Source organism: Ilyonectria robusta (genome assembly GCF_021365365.1).
Source record: "Ilyonectria robusta strain PMI_751 chromosome Unknown BGZ61scaffold_32, whole genome shotgun sequence".
NCBI lineage: Eukaryota > Fungi > Ascomycota > Sordariomycetes > Hypocreales > Nectriaceae > Ilyonectria > Ilyonectria robusta.
This window is the reverse complement of record NW_025764466.1, coordinates 388572-404063: the sequence shown is the minus strand read 5'-3', so window position 1 is coordinate 404063 and position 15492 is coordinate 388572. Positions and strand designations below refer to the sequence as shown.

The following is a 15492-nucleotide window of genomic DNA, read 5'->3' as shown; positions in this document are numbered from 1 at the left end:
GAGGAACCATGTTCCGAGTTGGGGCGCGAGAATATGTACCGGCTTCAGCCCAACCTTTTGGCGCCGAGACTGGCGCATTCGATGCTTAATGGCTTATCGCCGCCAAGCCCGAATACGCTGAGTTGGCAGTCCTGATGGTTGCTCAGCTGGACGCCATGTCGCGGATACACGCGTCAAAGTGCAAATGAAGATCTTGCGCAGCCAGTGAGAGGACACTCCACGCCTGGCCCCCCTTGTTATTCCTCTCTGTGGCGGCTCAGCTGACGCAAGGTTGCAACAAGGAGCATGAAAGTGCAAAGCGACAAATACGCGCAGGCTTGGATTGGGCGCGAAGGTGGAAGTGAAACTCGAGCAACCCCTCTTTGTCCTCAGAAATTGAAAGACCGACAGCCGTCAGCTTGTTAAGTTATCTGCCACTGCCCCCATCGCCGGAGGGTTGCACTGTCGATGAGCTGGTAAAGAAAAGAAAGGCTCTGATCTCTAGTTTCGGGCCCCGTTTTCTGAAGGTGAGTCCAAAGCCGCTCAAACGGCTAGAATATCATGCCCAGAAACCACAGGCAAATAGAGGCCCCGGATACCAGGAGCTTTATAAGCTCGCTCAACGTTATGGGGCGGCGTTGCCAGCCTCACGAGCAGCACCAGAGCTTGAACCTCCACCCCCCATTCCTCCGCCGACACCCCAGGAAATCGCCAGCGCAAGGTCCATTTTAGTGATTCAGAGAACCAATAGTCCGTTATACAAGGACCCTCGAGAGCAGAGGAGGCGCGTGTTTCGATCCAAGGAGAAGACATCGTCCCTGGCCAACCCTGACACCTGGGCCTTCACCCCCGAAGAAATTGCCAGAGCCCTCGACTCCCGGTTCGCTGAGGGAAATGATGGCGGTATTGGAATCGCCCAATACTTGATACATCTAGCTAGATCCAGTCATTCAGTATCTGTTCAACAACTTTGGGCCATTGCCCAGTTTTGGAAGTCGACACGACAATCTACCGAGTCAAGACAGGGGCCAATGGCTTGTTCCTGGGTCTTGTTTGCAGTCAAGTCAGGCTCGAGCGAACTTGTGAGCCTCCTGTGTGCAGATGGCTCTTTTACCGACACGCTCGACAGCTTCGTGCAACCAGCGCTGGAACACGGAGTGGATGTCACAAGAGAGCTTCTGCGCCATGGAGCCAGCTTGGACAAGTGCGAGGGGTTCCTCATGGAGGCCGTCGATCGGAAAGACCTACCTCTAATCCAGCTCTGGGTTCATGCAGAGAGCCATATTCTCTCTTCTCATTTCCGCCTCGCCCTGCTGCGCTCGCTGGCCCTCCTGAAAGCGGACCCTGCACAAGAGAAAATCATCTCATTTATGCTCAGCAACATTCCATGGACAGACGACGCCCTTCAAAGTATTCTATTATCTGCTGTCAATACCACAAATCCTCTAGTGGTCTCTTTGGTCCTGCTGGAAGCCTCTGTCCTGCTTGAATCTACAAGTCAGCTCTTTGGGGCAAATGCCCTCCCAAGCATCAAGGATGCCGTATTTTCAATCCAGACGCCCAGCAGCAGGACGCCAATCCTGAACCTGCTTGTTATTGCTGGAATGGACGCCGACAGCCCTCGGCTACGCACCGAGCTTCTTGATTCCCTCAAGGAGGAACGCTTTGAGGACAGCCTCGTACTACTACGGCATGGGACGCGACAGGACAAGGGGGATTTTCGGGCTCTCGAGTGGGCTGTCGAACACAACCTGCATCAGATTCTCCCTCAAATCCGAGCAACAAGCGAGGCAGCATCCCGAGCCTTGGGCAAAATCCCGGCCGATACTCCAGAGGAGCTTCAAATCGAAACGGTTCTCGCTCTTGCAAAGATGGGTGCTGAACCTACCTTTCTCTCTGAACGCCTGATTCTTGCTGCGCAGAGCCGCCTACAAAGGTTGAGTAGCGTCCTCGTTGGTTGCGGAGCGCGGGTAGACCACCGGAATGGAAGGGCGCTCGCCATTGCTCTGCAACACAAAGATTTTGGCATGTTGGATAGTCTTCTAGCCACAGAGTGTCCTGCCGACCTCACCCGCAGACTACTTCCGAAGGCCATGGCTATGAACCATCCCGAAGATCGATATCAAGCCATGCGGAGACTTCTTCCGAGGAGTGCAACCGGTCCTGAGTTGGATCAGTCTCTGTTAAAGGCGGTCATGTTCGAGGGGGTTGCTCAAGATGGCCGCCTGATCCAACTTTTGTTGAAGCATGGAGCATCGTCTGAGTATATTGAGGACGACCAAAACTGTCTTTGCCTCGCGGTTCAGCGCCAAGACACCAGTCTTGTCAAAGGGCTGGTCCTGGCTTGCTCCTCCAAGATTGTTCTCAACTCGGCCCTGGCGCTGATACCTAAGATGATGAAGGTCAGGGTGCGCAAAGAAGAGAGTAGAGTCTCCATGACTGTGGCAGTCCCTGAAAGCAAAGTTCTCGCGATTCTCCTGGCCGTCTTGGCAGGCGGCCATAAGGATCTCGCCTTGGGGGAAATTCTTGTCGCCTCTATCGCTGCTGTATATTTCGACGTCACAAAGGCTGCTCTGCAACACCCATCCAAGATCCCCGACGCCGATTTCGGCAAGGCTTTTGAAACTTGTTTCGAGTTCAGCAATTTAGCTTCCTTAAAGCTTCTTTGTGGTAGTGCTGATTTGTCACCCAAAACTCTCTACTCACAAGCTATCCATGCTCTATCACAAGATCCATGTGACTGCAATCTGCTAGCTGTTATCCTAGAAACCTGCCGAAGAAGAGACGGCTTCCCGCTGGCCAACTTCTTGAAAATACCCCAGCTGGAAGATCACAGTCAACGCACCAAGCTGGTTCGCATGCTCCTTGACAGCGGTGCGCGGGTCGCGTTGTCGGGATGGAACCTCGTATCCAAGGCTATCATCGAGGGCGACACTCCTATGCTACTAACGCTGCTCTCTTCCTTGACGATCTCAGACGATGAGGATCGAAAGCTGCTAAGGAAGGCTCTTGAGCTTACGTTAACGGACCCTCGTTGCACAACACCAGAACTGGGTGCCTCTACTATTCTGAGTTTCGGCCGAGGCGCGGATATCGGCCAGCACGATGCGCTCATATCTATTTCATCGCAAACGCCGACCAGCGCCCTAGAACTGACCAAAGTGCTGCTGGAGAATGAATCCTCAGTAGACTACAGGAATGGGGCAGCGATCAGCGCCGCCGTGTCATCAAAGAACCTCACTCTCCTCAGAATGCTCTTAGCCAAGAAGCCATTAATCAAGTCTCTTCACAAGCCAATAACCAGAGCCGCTACAATGGACTGCAACGAGGAAACCAGATTTTCCATATTCCAGTTGCTCTTGCCTGCCGGGGTCGAGGTGGACGGGCTTGATGATGCTTTGCTTCCGTGTCTTCTAAGAGGTACAATCTCACAGTCGACTTCCAAGCTTCTACTCGACCGGGGTGCATCAGCTGGCAAAGCTCTCAAGCCTGTCATCGAGGCTGGTCTGGTAGACTCACTTGGATTGGCCCTCCAGTACGCCACAAGTTCCCCAGACGTCAACGAAGCTTTTGTAGCGGCTCGGAGTGCATCCCTGGATAAAAAGACGAGGCTTGAACTATACCGCCTGCTGTTGGTAAGAAGAGATGTGGTATCAGCCACTAATCTGGGGCATGCGCTGTTTGAGTCTGTGAAAAGGGATGTCTGGTCAACGGACATACCGCGTCTTCTTCTAGAGCACGGAGCGTCCGTAAACTATGAGAGCGCTTTGGCACTACGCCTAGCAATCCTAGCAAAATCGGAGGCCATGACAAAATTGTTACTGGCTGGTCCACTTGGTCCTGAGTCTGTGGAGGCCGCTTTCGACGTCGCGGTAACTGCCGAACTAGCAGATGACCATCGCATGGGATTACATAAGAGCCTCCTCGAGAGAGGTGTAAGCTGCAAGAGCAAGACGAACGCCCTTTTCCGTGCCATTGAGAACGGGAAAATCGACTTGGTTGATCTTCTTCTCTCCGCGGGCGCAGATCCGGCGGCGAGAGATGTCGATGGACACACGCCCCTCTTCAATGCTGTCAAAAGACAGGCCTTGGCTATCGTTTCCGCTTTGTTGCGGTGCAATATACCGAAAAATGACTGCAGTCTGCATTTAGCGGCTGAAAAATGCCTCCCCGAAGTTGTTTCGCTTCTTTTAGATGCAGGCCACGAACCTATGTATCCCTCTCCGTCAGACGGATCAACTCCCATTTCTGTCTTGTGTCGGGCAGGCAAGGCGACCTCTGAGACGCCTTCACGATTCACAACAACCCTTCAGAGGCTGCTTCCTGTTAGCGACCTGATTTGGAAGCAGGGAGGCAAGTCGATTCTACACTTTGCCATTGAGAATAGACACGACCCCCTGGCAGCGGTGAATCAGCTTATCGAAGTCGGTGAGATCTGGAGACGGCCACAAAAGCAGGATGAGTACATGTACATCAATGACTCGGAGTTGTGTTACTCACCAACCATGTACGCCAAGCTATTGTGCCCAATCCTGCAAGAGGGCACACGGCGGGCAGTTGTTGATCGTCTAGAAGCTGCCGGTTTCACTGATAGGTATTTTGCGAGGGTCGGGGGACAGCCTCCTAGCGCCTGTGGATTTTCTCCAGAAGTGGCCGCCAGGGTACAAGAGGGACTTCAGGCTGAATGGGACATGCGGGAGAGTATGAGAAGGGCAGAGGAACTCGCAAAACACCAAGGACGACTCTTGGCCCAAGAACACCAAATCGCTCTTGTTCGGCAGACAGAGTTGGTAAAGCTGGCGGAAAGGGCCAATCTTCTGATGGGAGAGGCTCTTTCGAGACAGAAGTTACTGGAAGAAGTAAGAGAGGAAATGAAGGATGCGGATGAGAAGTGGCTGGGGATGATGAAAGAACAAAAGGACGCCATGGAAACGGTGATGAAGCTGGCCGTGAAGCAAGAGTCGTCTTTCATGAGTAGGATTGAAGAGGCTCGGGCGGCACGATGGAGATAAGGGAGGAGTTAGCTAAATGTGCTTGCCTCGCAGACCCAATATCGAATCGTTGTAGAGCTGACTAGATGATCCGCGTTGGTCTAGTGCTGGATTTGATACTGTCAAGTAAATTAGGGTGATAGGGAGCGATACAGTGCAGCCCAAAAATGATAGTATTGATGTCTGATAATGTTCTACAAATTATGAACGACAGCTTTTCATTCCCCCCTGCCCTTGACTATTCTGTTGCAATTCGAGCCTAACTTGCAAGGATGATATACAAAACTGATGCACAATGCCAAGAACAATCAGACTGTACGACGGAAGGACGTCAGGGAGTGGGTATTGAGCAACACAACGAGAGAAATTCGACTCACTGACACACTAGCTTGTTCATATTAGCTCCTACATATCTTATTTTTTCCTTACTTATTTAAACCCACTAGCTGAAACGATTACTTATCTTCCTGCCAGTCGGGCAATTTCAGGCTGTGACAATCCTCGCATTGTTCCCCGCCTAGTTTAGTTTTCAGCTGGGGATGATAGCGAAGGGCTGAAGGCGCCTCTTTCGCACTTTTGCTCGTATTCCAACCTCCTCGCTTGGTCATTGGTCATCGAAGAGGCGCCATTACGCGCTCATAAGCAATAGGCGCCTTGGCCGGTTTCGTATGCATGTGCTTCGGGGGCCAAAAAATCTGCCCGGTTCTCGTTGGTGGAGGTTGGTCCACAAGGAGGACCTACACAAGTACTGTGGCTGGGTCTTTATCGCGTCTTAAGCTGAAATGGGCGAGGTGAGTGAATGTTGCCTCAAACAGCGCTGAATATTCTCGGGTATCCAAATGTGCAATTTCACCCTGCAAGGCAGCGTCTATAAGGGCACTGCCCCCCCCCCCGAACTAGCGGCACGTTCGATATAAGCACGTTATTCAAGGAAGATAGAGAGAGAAAAGCCATGGACGCCTGCCCAGAGTTCATCGGCAATTCCGATTTCTACGGCCTCGGCATCCGGATCGGCGTCTACCTCCAGTGGATGTCGGCACGGATCACCCTCCTCCTCGACCCGGAATCGGCGCAGGCCACCTTCGATGCAAACTCGACCTTTGTCTTCGCCATCGTCATCGCGACCATCATCGCAGCGCGACAAGGGGCAGACGCCATCGAGATGTATCTGATGCTGCAGTTCATGCTCGGCTTCTTCGTCACGACTCTCAGCACGTTAGGCGTACGACTGTGGCTCATGAGCCCCGACCGGCTTTCAAAGTTGGTGACAATGACAAAAGCACTCGAACCTGTAAGTTTTTCTTTGCGAGTTCGATACCTCAATTTCTGCATAAAATGTGAGACGCTGATTAGTAGCCAGGACTACCCATGGATACCCACAAAAGCAAAACTTAAAGCTTTACTTGAACGCATCCGACGGGCAACGGAGACGATACAACGGCCTTGGCGACGTGAGAAGCCATTGAAGGACAGGTTAGCGGAATGGGCACGCAAGCTATGGACGTGCAAACCACCGGTGCCCAAGCTATCGGCAAGCGATTTATTCTCGGCCGAGTGCTTGCCCCTGGACTTGAAAGGTCTGTACCTGATATGGCATCTCCGCATGGAATCGCCTCTCAAACTCTTATCGCCCTTGAAGCCTCCTGGTCTCTCCTGGTCGGGGGTGGTTTGGAGGACAGCCACGGCCAGCATGATCGCCGCATACAACCTGGCCTTTTGGTTCGACTCGGGCAACGGTGCGCAGCAACCAGCTAGACCGGGCTGCGAACGGCCCTACATTTTCCTATTCTCCAAACAGCAGCTTCAGGGTTCCGTCGTTGTCGTCTGTCATGCAGCCGCCGTTATCATCGCTGTCTTTGTCTTTCCAGCAGCCCTGATCCTTCTTCTATTAACGACTCGGCTCTTCCTCTATGCATGCCTATTCCTGTACCGTGACCTAATTTACTTGGGCTCGCCGCAGGTCATCGAGTCCCTCCGGGAGGCGCTGACTCCGCTGACCCGGATTAACACGCTGATATAGGAGCACGGGATCCCTTTCCGGGACACGCTTCAGCGCTACTCGCCGGTGCCCCTATTCTTTGGCCCGTTTGATGCATTCATGGACGTACTCGAGTTCTTCACCACACCCAAGAGCAAGGCCGTCCGGTTTTCCGACATCATCAAGGTCTGTGTTTCTCTGGGGACAGGGGAAGTGAAGGTGAGAGATGCGGGGGGTGGACAGCCCTTGCATGGAGGGCTAATGCTGGGTTGGAAGGACGCCAGGTGCCGTCACTGCACCCGCATTCCTGAAGATGACATCCCCAACTGTCAGTGCAAAAACAGGCCTAATCACCGAATCTTCTGTTCCCTGTGGAATGGCTGCGTTGTCCTGAGCATTGCATGGTTCATCACCAGCATCGAGCTCACAATCCGCTGGAATAATATACGCAACGTCAACAACATCGATACGACGGGACAGCTGATCCCTTTGATCATCGGTTGCGTAAGCACGTCGCAAGTAGTTAAGAAGTTGATTCTTTTGGCTTTTGCAAAGGTCAGTTGATGCACCATGGAACAAAGTTCCAGTGGAAACTACTCAAGCCCACGGTTGCGTTCTTCCTTACATGCCTTCCGCATTTCTCGCCTCCTTCGCTTTAGCAGCTAACAAGTGGACAGGCATACCCCGACTGGGCAGACGTAAAGCTCGAGGTGGAGGATGGCGTGCACGGCCCCGTGATCTTCAAGATCGTCAAGAAGGAGGGTACCGGCGATCCGGAGGAGGAGATCACGGGTGGTGATGATATTCGAGACGGCCAAACTGAGGGTGTTGTTACCGCCTAGCTCACACGAAGATGCAGCGTCTGATGTTCATACTAAAAGCCATCGACAAGTGGGAAGTCTTAAGCATCAATCGTCAGTATTTCAGGGCTGCGTGCATCAAGATGGGCCCGCGATCAACAAATCAGAGGACCTGCAACCGCTATCACATGGGCTGGGCAGCAGGAATTATGCCGTTGTGCTCATCATACATCCAAATTCGCCCCAATTAGCTACGTAGTTAAGGGGCACTGTGTATTAACTCACCTGCATCCAAATCAGTTCTGACTCGGCATCAGTCCAACAGCCGACGGCGCTCCTGAAATAAACTGGCTATTAAGAACATGCCTCGGATTTAACCAGCCTTACTAGCCCCAACGCAAATAGTCTCCGTCACAATCAATATCACGTCGCCAGAAAGTGGTGCCTAGTGACTGACTAGCCGATATAAGAATAGTCCCCTCATTGTACTATTATCTGTATATTCCTTGAGAGCACCACAGCCTCAGGCGTAGCGAGTAGGCTCTCCTATGCTCTCTCGCGCAACCAATTGATCAAAGCAAATGTCTTTGAGTGGGCTCATACACATGGGAGGTTAGTATGATTTGGGGCATCCGGGCACCTTTACAGAGAAAGGTGGTTTTTGCAACTCTTTTCGATCCTTTTATCAATTTTTCGACGGATGTTATTCTCGATGACGGTAGAGCTTGTCATCCAGACCATCTGAAGCTGGTTAGTCGCAAAGATAAATTTGCCTTTGCCGTCATAGATAATCGTTAGCGTGAGAGAATAATTCTGGTTTTACTATAGGGGTGTCGAGTGAACCAATGAACAAACTGCCATAATATTCTGACGTGACGTCTCACTTTCACGAGAAGACAGGCGACCAATACGTTCCCGGCCTTTGAGAAAATGATATTCGACAGTGTACAAGGAGATCACCGTCTCATGAACGCCACCGAAATCACTCTACGGGTCCGTGGACAAAGTGCGAAACGTGTAAATAGGTTTAAACCACGGGACTGAGCTTTTTATTTATTTTTTATACTTGATGTACAGTTTTCCACGACGCGGTACCCCGGCAATTCAGCTCTAGGTGTTCAAGATGAGTGTCTAGTTGGCTATAGGGTAGGTAGGCTGAGGCTGGACCTCATCACTAAGCAGGTTGCCCCTGCAACGCCCCACTCGCTCCAGGTCTGTAGACATCACCATCGCAAGTAGGAGGAGAGTTGAAGATACACTACGACAACCCAACCACGCAACAGGTCCCAGTCTAAATCGCCCCAGCATAGTGCAGTATAATTGAGTAGCTAGCCATGGACTACAGCCAGGTTCACGACTGGATGGACGGAGTTGCTTTGTCTTCCCCACCTTCCAGGAACCACAAACACCAACTCTCCCACTCCTCCTCCTCCCAAGATATGTTCGCCGGCATCTCCTCGCCTGACATATACGCCGACCTCTCCTCGCCAACGCAAAGTACAGAGCCGCCCGATCTTGATGCTAAGCTGCGCGCCGGGCCATCCTCGAAACGTCGTAGGGTCGATATTCTATCAGCTTCGACGCCTAGCCTCGGCCACCCAAGCGAAGATGGCACGATAGCAGCGCCCACACAATCAGCCCGATCAACCGCGACGACCAGCACCGGCCACTCTGGCGCTGGCAGACGGACGCGGCAGCGGAGCTCCGTTAAGAACATGGGTGACCTTCTGCTAGCCGAGAAGTCGATCCAATTCAGCACGCCCAAAACACGCGGAGGAGTACCCAACGACGTCACGGGCTTGTTGATGCACATCCTAGCCGTATTGGATGGGATCAAAGTCATCCCCCAATCTATGGTTGAAGCTGCTGAGAAGCACCGGGACCTCCTCGACCCAAGTATCAATGAAAGAAATATATACAGGGCCAACCATTGGCTCCCCGATGCCGACGGCCAAGTCGGAAAAATCACTTGGGATGTGGCCAAGGAGTTTGAATTGCTGGAGAAGATCGTTGCCAAGACTGCTGAGTGTGATGCCGAGGATTTATCAGAGCCAGCATGGAACACCACAGTCCATCACCCTTTTCTCGAGCTCGCCTTGGCACCTTTCCAAGGTACCGTCTCGCACTGGGATGTGACTACGGCGCGCATTACTGAGATGTACTCTCCACTGCGCAGCTTGGGCAACGACCTTCAAGCCAAGATGGTGGACTTTTGCATCACTCTTGACGGCGAGGCGATCAAGGACCGCGTCATCATGCAGCTCAAGATGAGCAACCAGAGTTCCATCAGCCATGCAGAGTACCGGCCCCTGCGATTTCGCCCCATCGCGGTCAGCATCGAAACCAAGACACCCGCAGGTTCGACCGAGACGGCCAGGGCGCAGCTTGCCGTATGGGCATTGTCGCATATCGCTCGTCTGCGCGAACTTGCCGCCACCTCGGACAAGGCTTCTGAGCTTGACATTTCGTTACCGCTCATCAGCATTCAGGGAGCCGCGTGGGACTTATTTTTTGCCGTCGATCATGCCAACAGCGTCGAGATTGTGCGCATTGGTCCAATTGGAAATACCATGTCCATCATGTCTTGTTACAAGCTGCTGGCCGTGCTCAGGTGGCTGACTGTGTGGATCAATGGCACCTTTCGCGAGTGGATGGTGAAGAATGCCTTAGTGGTTTCGTAGACACATCTTTGTGTGTTGGTGTTTGGCGTTATGTGAGGCGTTGCTGGGTCTGGCGAATTGGATACTTATAGATACCCTCCTTCATATAGGAAAATGGCGAAATTATGTCTTCTCTAGCAAAGGTTTTCTTCTCAACACTAACGGTCTGACAGCCAAGTTGACCAGGTTCTTATCAGTTCCCTGGGTCATTTCCCTTGGCCACCTACGTCATCACCTACTTATCCCGTCGAGTTTTGGAAGAGGATAATGGATTGATAGGTTTAGACTCCCTAAGAGCCACCGTGTGGCATCCCTCACGCATATCGTTGCCTCGCTTGGCTCTCTCTCCATTCCGCCGCGGTTCTTTGACCATCTTAACATGATGGTTGTCCGCAACAGAGTCAAGATCAGCCGTGCCAAGTGCGGACAAGGATGCAGCCACGCCGACTCTGTTGCGGGACGAGTAGGTCACGATAATCCGCAGCTCCTCGGGCGTAAAGTCTTCCCAAGGGCGCCCGCCGTTGACCAAGCGGTGGACACGACTAGCAGCTGAGACGTCGTTGGGCGTGGGAGACGGTTGGGTATATCTCGACCCGGTGCTTTAGTGGTGGGATATCCTTGCGAAGCGTTGGCTTCTCTCTCAAGGTATTGATGAAGGTTGCAGAATGAGTATGACAACGCTGAGTATTTTCAGCTTCCTTAACCGAGATTCAGGCTCTGTCAAGTTAGAAGGGTGCAAAATAACTCTAACCAAACTCGAAAACTAACGCAAAATCACAACAAGCTGCAATCTTATAAAACTCAAGGCTCCTATTAAAGCTTACTGTCTTTTATTTTATGAACTCTTAGATTACTTAAATTATATTTAGTAAACTTATTGAAATCATAATATTGAAATAAACCTTTTTAAACTTCTTTTTCTAGATATTTTATCAGTTATTTAAAAGACAAAGAGCTCAATTAAAAGTTGATAAATAAAGCTTTTAAGAGAGCTGGTTATTTAAATTAAAATCAGCTTTCTTCAATGCGCTCAAGTTATACTCAACGAGCTCGCTCATATCCTCCTGATTGCCCATCTTCCCATTAATAGCCTACATTTGTGGCTGCATTCCTTGCTGCATTTCCTGTTGCTGCATCTGTTTTATCACCTGCTCCTGCTCCTGCAATATCAGCCGCTCCATCTCCCGCTCCTGCTGCCGCATCTCCCGCTCCTCCTGCTGCATCTCCCGCTCCTGCTCCTCTATCTCCCGATCCCGCTGCTCTCTCCTTTGCTGCTGCGTCATCCTCTGGTGCGGTCGGTGCTGCCACAGTGCCATCTCTTTCTGCAGTGTCATTTTATCGCGTATCGCCTGCAGATGCGCCGCCATACGCTTAGGAACGTTCTTCTTGAAAAGTTTCGAGGCTTGTGCGAGCGCAGTTTGTTTGGCCTCTTTTATATGCTCTTGCGGAATTCGTTTAAGCCCTCCGTGCTCAGCGGCAAGTCTGCTTAACATGCCATGATACACAACACGTGCCTGATTATGGATCTGTTGCTGTTGCTGTTGCTGTTGCTGTTTCAGATGCTGTTGCTGTTGTAGTTGCATTTGCAGTTTCTGTTGCTGTTGTAGTTGCATTTGCAGTTTCTCTTCCAGATACCGTTGCTGCAGTTCCAGTTCCAGGTCCAGGCGCTCTTGACTCATATTGACTGTGGTTTTATGCATGACTTCGCTCATGGACCTCTCCGCCAGTTTTGGGTGGTCTGGAATGTTTTCGGTTCTTATCACCTTACGACCCGAGTCCGGCATGTCGCCACTATGGCAACTTTGTTGATGCCGCTTCAGAGCTGAAGTGGACGGGAAAGATGGATATTGGCAACCTTGAACAGGGCACGTTATTACTGAATGGCTCGCCTCATGTTCCAGTCGAAGACAGTGAGTCTTGAACCCATTTGTTGTCTTTGGGCAAGATGAAAAACGACAGGTGAATGCAGTGGCTCGAAAGTCCTGCCTGAATCTCTCCAGTTCCTGGAAGCTAAACCCCTGGTAGCTGCGTAAAATGAGCAACTGCTGTATAGTCCGTTGGTAGTTTTCCAAAAGAGATTTGACGCTTGTAACCTCGACCATAGTCGTATCATTTTCTGTCTCTCGATGAGTATAACGTCGAAAGGTACTTTGAGAATCTGGAGAGCATATACCCTTCTCTGGCAGTGATTCCGTGAGATATCCCACTTGGCGTTCTAGAAGTATTGTCCTCGCTGTATCATATAATCCGATGTCTTGATGTCGAATGTCGTTTAGCCGATTGTCAAACAAATCGAACTTGCGGCCTTTTCCCTCATTTTGGGAAGGTTTAGCCAATTGAGCGAACGAGGCTGAGAGTTGGCGTGAGAGATGGAAGAACTGTAAGCTTGCCGGGATACGCATGTTAAGCGGGAAATTCGACAGAACGTACTCTATCCAGTATTCTGTAGCATAGGTATGGAAGCCATGAATCCCTCGAAGCACTCGCGGAAGTCGTGTGTGATCGGGGCAAGAGGGATTGAGTATCTGCAGACCTGAGACTAAACATGTCGCAGTTGCTAGTCCATGCTCGTGGATACTAGTTTTCTCATCAAGGATAAGGTTGCTGTCAGGACTTTGTAGATAACTGGAGCCGTCAGTAGTCATCACGGAATACGATAAAAGCTTAGATAACCTACTCTCTGACTGAAACGTGGATGAATGCAAACGTAGAGTCTGCCCGCTCTTCAACCAAAGGAGTGCACTTGTCAAACCAGTACTGGGGAACTAGCTCGTTTGACTCTGGATTCCCAGAACTAAACATCAACGCAGATCGAAACTCTGCTTTGCGAAGTGGTCGTTTAGCAAATGCAATCCATCCAAAAATCGACTTCATTCGGACAACCGAGCGTTCGTCAAAACGGGACATCAGTTGAGTCAAAAGTTTCTCATAGCTATCATCTCATTTAGTTGGTTTAATCATCGGGATGGGGTGTTTTACGCACAATTGTCTTAGCTCTACTGGTAGATAGTCGACAACCTTGAGTACTTCGGCTCTGCTTTGGAACATGTTTGTGGCGACATAATCCAAGACAAGTCTGGCCCATAGGAACATACCTTCTAAATGTGAGTTTCTTATTAAAACACGAAAGTTGGTATTGCGGTACATACCATTGGCCTTTTTAGCAATCTTGAGTGCCAGGGCGTTCATGTCATCCTCGGTGACTTGCATCTGTAGCAACTCTGTCTTCGAGGCATCCAGCCTCCTCAACGCGTAACCCTCGATTGCTTTCTGCACGCTCTTGGTCTCATCAGTAAGAGAGACTGTCAAATTGTGTCTTGACCTCTTAGCGATAGCTGGAGACAATCGGCCGGATAGCAAGACTTTGCACACAGTTGACCCAGATAAAGAAGCAGCTGACACCAGTTGCTCCAACACCTTGATGACTCTTGGCTGTGTATCCTTTTCGCATTCGTCCAGCCCATCCAAAATGACATGGATGTACTTGGTGGCCGACGGTGCCGCTGAACTGGATTTCACCACGTCGCGGAGCAGCTCCTCGAGGACTTTGGATTTAGCACTTTTCCTCTGGCGTATCAGATGATCGTGCACATAAGATATCAAGTCGGGATTGGATCTGATTAGCTGTAAAAGAAGCGACCTCAGGATCTTGTCGTAGTCCATCGACTCCTCGTACGAGTATGTGCAGAAGTGAGAAACAACTAGCGGTTTGTCGATCATCGATTTGTCCGCCGATGATTCATCTGGCCCTCGTAGTGACTTCGCAATGTGAGCAGCTAGGACGGTCTTACCACTCCCTGGACGGCCGTGCAGAATCACAAACGTCGACTTTTGGTTGCATCCCATCCACTCTTTAATGATGGACTGCTCCAATATCCAGTCACAAGTCCATGCGTCCCCTTCCGATCTAGAGGCCACTTCGTCGAATATCTTGAGCTGAGTCGACTCATCCACCTTTAGGCAGCCAATAATGTCAAGAAACTGTGCCGCAGTGTACTCATCTTCCTCTTTAGCTAATTTGTTGAGAGTTTCCTGCCGCCAAGTTTGTAGAAGTTGTCTGGATTCTTGTGCCTTGGACATGTCGACTACTCTTGCTGTCTTGTCGATGAGATCTTCATGAGCCTTCAGATCATCGAGGATGCAGTTGAATCGCCGTTCAAAACGAACCCAAGACGCGAGGAAGAACCTCTCCCAGCCTGCAAGGCGTTGGTTAGTCATTTTGCCAGTAGTTTCAGGGCGATTTCATGCTATGTGTGGCTTACTGCTCCGTCGAACAAAGACATAAGCCTCCTTGTGAAACTTTAAGATATCCGAGTAGAAAACGGCCAAAATCTGCTGAACTTCTTTGTTGTCTGAGAATGTACTGCTGATGGTTTTGAAGATCTGCAGATGCTGGGCTATTCGGCTATATGCCTTGATGATCTTTTCAAATGCTTCAATGTTGTCGGATGATATCTACCCCCCCGCACAGTCATATTAGCAATCGTCTCTTCCACCACTTTTGGAAGCTATTCACAACGTTGACTCATACCTGGAGGATTATTTTTATCGGGGCCCAGATCCATGGCAAATATGGGGTGCCATCGCAGAGGTCCTTGATTGTCTCTGAATAGTGCTGCAATCCCGTGAAAAATGGCTCAAGTCTTTTCATATTCCGGAGAGTCTTTTTCGCTGCTAGTTCTTCCTCGACTAGATAGGCAGCTTTTTGCACATCTTCAAGGACGGTATCCTTGAGGGTGACGCTATCGCTTGTCGAAAGAGCCTGTTCCAGATCCTCGAACGCTTCCCGGATGGTGCGTTGCGCGTCTGACGAGACCCGGGCCTTCAGTGGCATATTGATTTCGTCGCGGAGTCTCGGGATTTAATCCATGCAAAGAATAGTAAGTACAGATGAGATGAACGATGTAGGAAAATGAGAAATGTTGATGACATGGTAAATAACTCTTGACTAACACGTAAATGGCAGACAGGCGCTCACAGCCCTGCCCCAGGCTGACTGCGTTTTTGGTGCTGCAGTATTAGGCACTCGAGCGGAACAAGGAGGCCTCTTGATGGGGTCGTGGCTGCAATTGATTGGTTCCAAA

General features: G+C 50.7%; 4 protein-coding genes across 4 annotated transcripts; 3 read left to right on the top strand and 1 right to left on the bottom strand.

Moving 5' to 3' along the window:
• Positions 1-1010: 1010 nt before the first annotated feature.
• Positions 1011-4991, top strand: BGZ61DRAFT_539166 (uncharacterized protein; the record flags this gene model as incomplete). The annotated part of the gene is made up of 1 exon (XM_046254755.1): positions 1011-4991. The coding sequence occupies one exon, from the start codon at positions 1011-1013 to the stop codon at positions 4989-4991; it is 3981 nt and encodes a 1326-aa protein (XP_046096968.1).
• A 931-nt stretch (positions 4992-5922) lies between these two features.
• Positions 5923-7790, top strand: BGZ61DRAFT_539165 (uncharacterized protein; the record flags this gene model as incomplete). Its single annotated transcript, XM_046254754.1, has 5 exons — positions 5923-6261; positions 6331-6930; positions 6991-7167; positions 7225-7503; positions 7626-7790. 5 exons carry the CDS (start codon positions 5923-5925, stop codon positions 7788-7790), a joined length of 1560 nt encoding a protein of 519 aa, XP_046096967.1.
• A 1227-nt stretch (positions 7791-9017) lies between these two features.
• Positions 9018-10505, top strand: BGZ61DRAFT_462670 (uncharacterized protein). The gene has a single exon (XM_046247333.1). The coding sequence runs from the start codon at positions 9083-9085 to the stop codon at positions 10427-10429; it is 1347 nt and encodes a 448-aa protein (XP_046096966.1). The 5' UTR covers positions 9018-9082; the 3' UTR covers positions 10430-10505.
• Positions 10506-11427: 922 nt separating this feature from the next.
• BGZ61DRAFT_431827 (uncharacterized protein) lies at positions 11428-15284 on the bottom strand. The gene is made up of 7 exons (XM_046243866.1): positions 14940-15284; positions 14671-14863; positions 13558-14604; positions 13392-13503; positions 13086-13340; positions 12582-13033; positions 11428-12524 (listed from the first exon to the last, which is right to left on the bottom strand). Exons 1-7 carry the CDS (start codon positions 15240-15242, stop codon positions 11500-11502), a joined length of 3387 nt encoding a protein of 1128 aa, XP_046096965.1. The 5' UTR covers positions 15243-15284; the 3' UTR covers positions 11428-11499.
• Between the last annotated feature and the right edge of the window lie 208 nt (positions 15285-15492).

Bases quoted from the DNA above. Each gene is read 5' to 3' on its own strand.
- BGZ61DRAFT_462670 (XM_046247333.1), top strand. From the start codon at position 9,083: ATGGACTACAGCCAGGTTCACGACTGGATGGACGGAGTTGCTTTGTCT.
- BGZ61DRAFT_431827 (XM_046243866.1), bottom strand. From the start codon at position 15,242: ATGCCACTGAAGGCCCGGGTCTCGTCAGACGCGCAACGCACCATCCGG. The intron at 14,605-14,670 runs GTAAGCCACACA...AACGCCTTGCAG, and splicing joins TGTCTTTGTTCGACGGAGCA to GCTGGGAGAGGTTCTTCCTC. The intron at 13,034-13,085 runs GTAGGTTATCTA...TGACGGCTCCAG, and splicing joins ATCCACGTTTCAGTCAGAGA to TTATCTACAAAGTCCTGACA.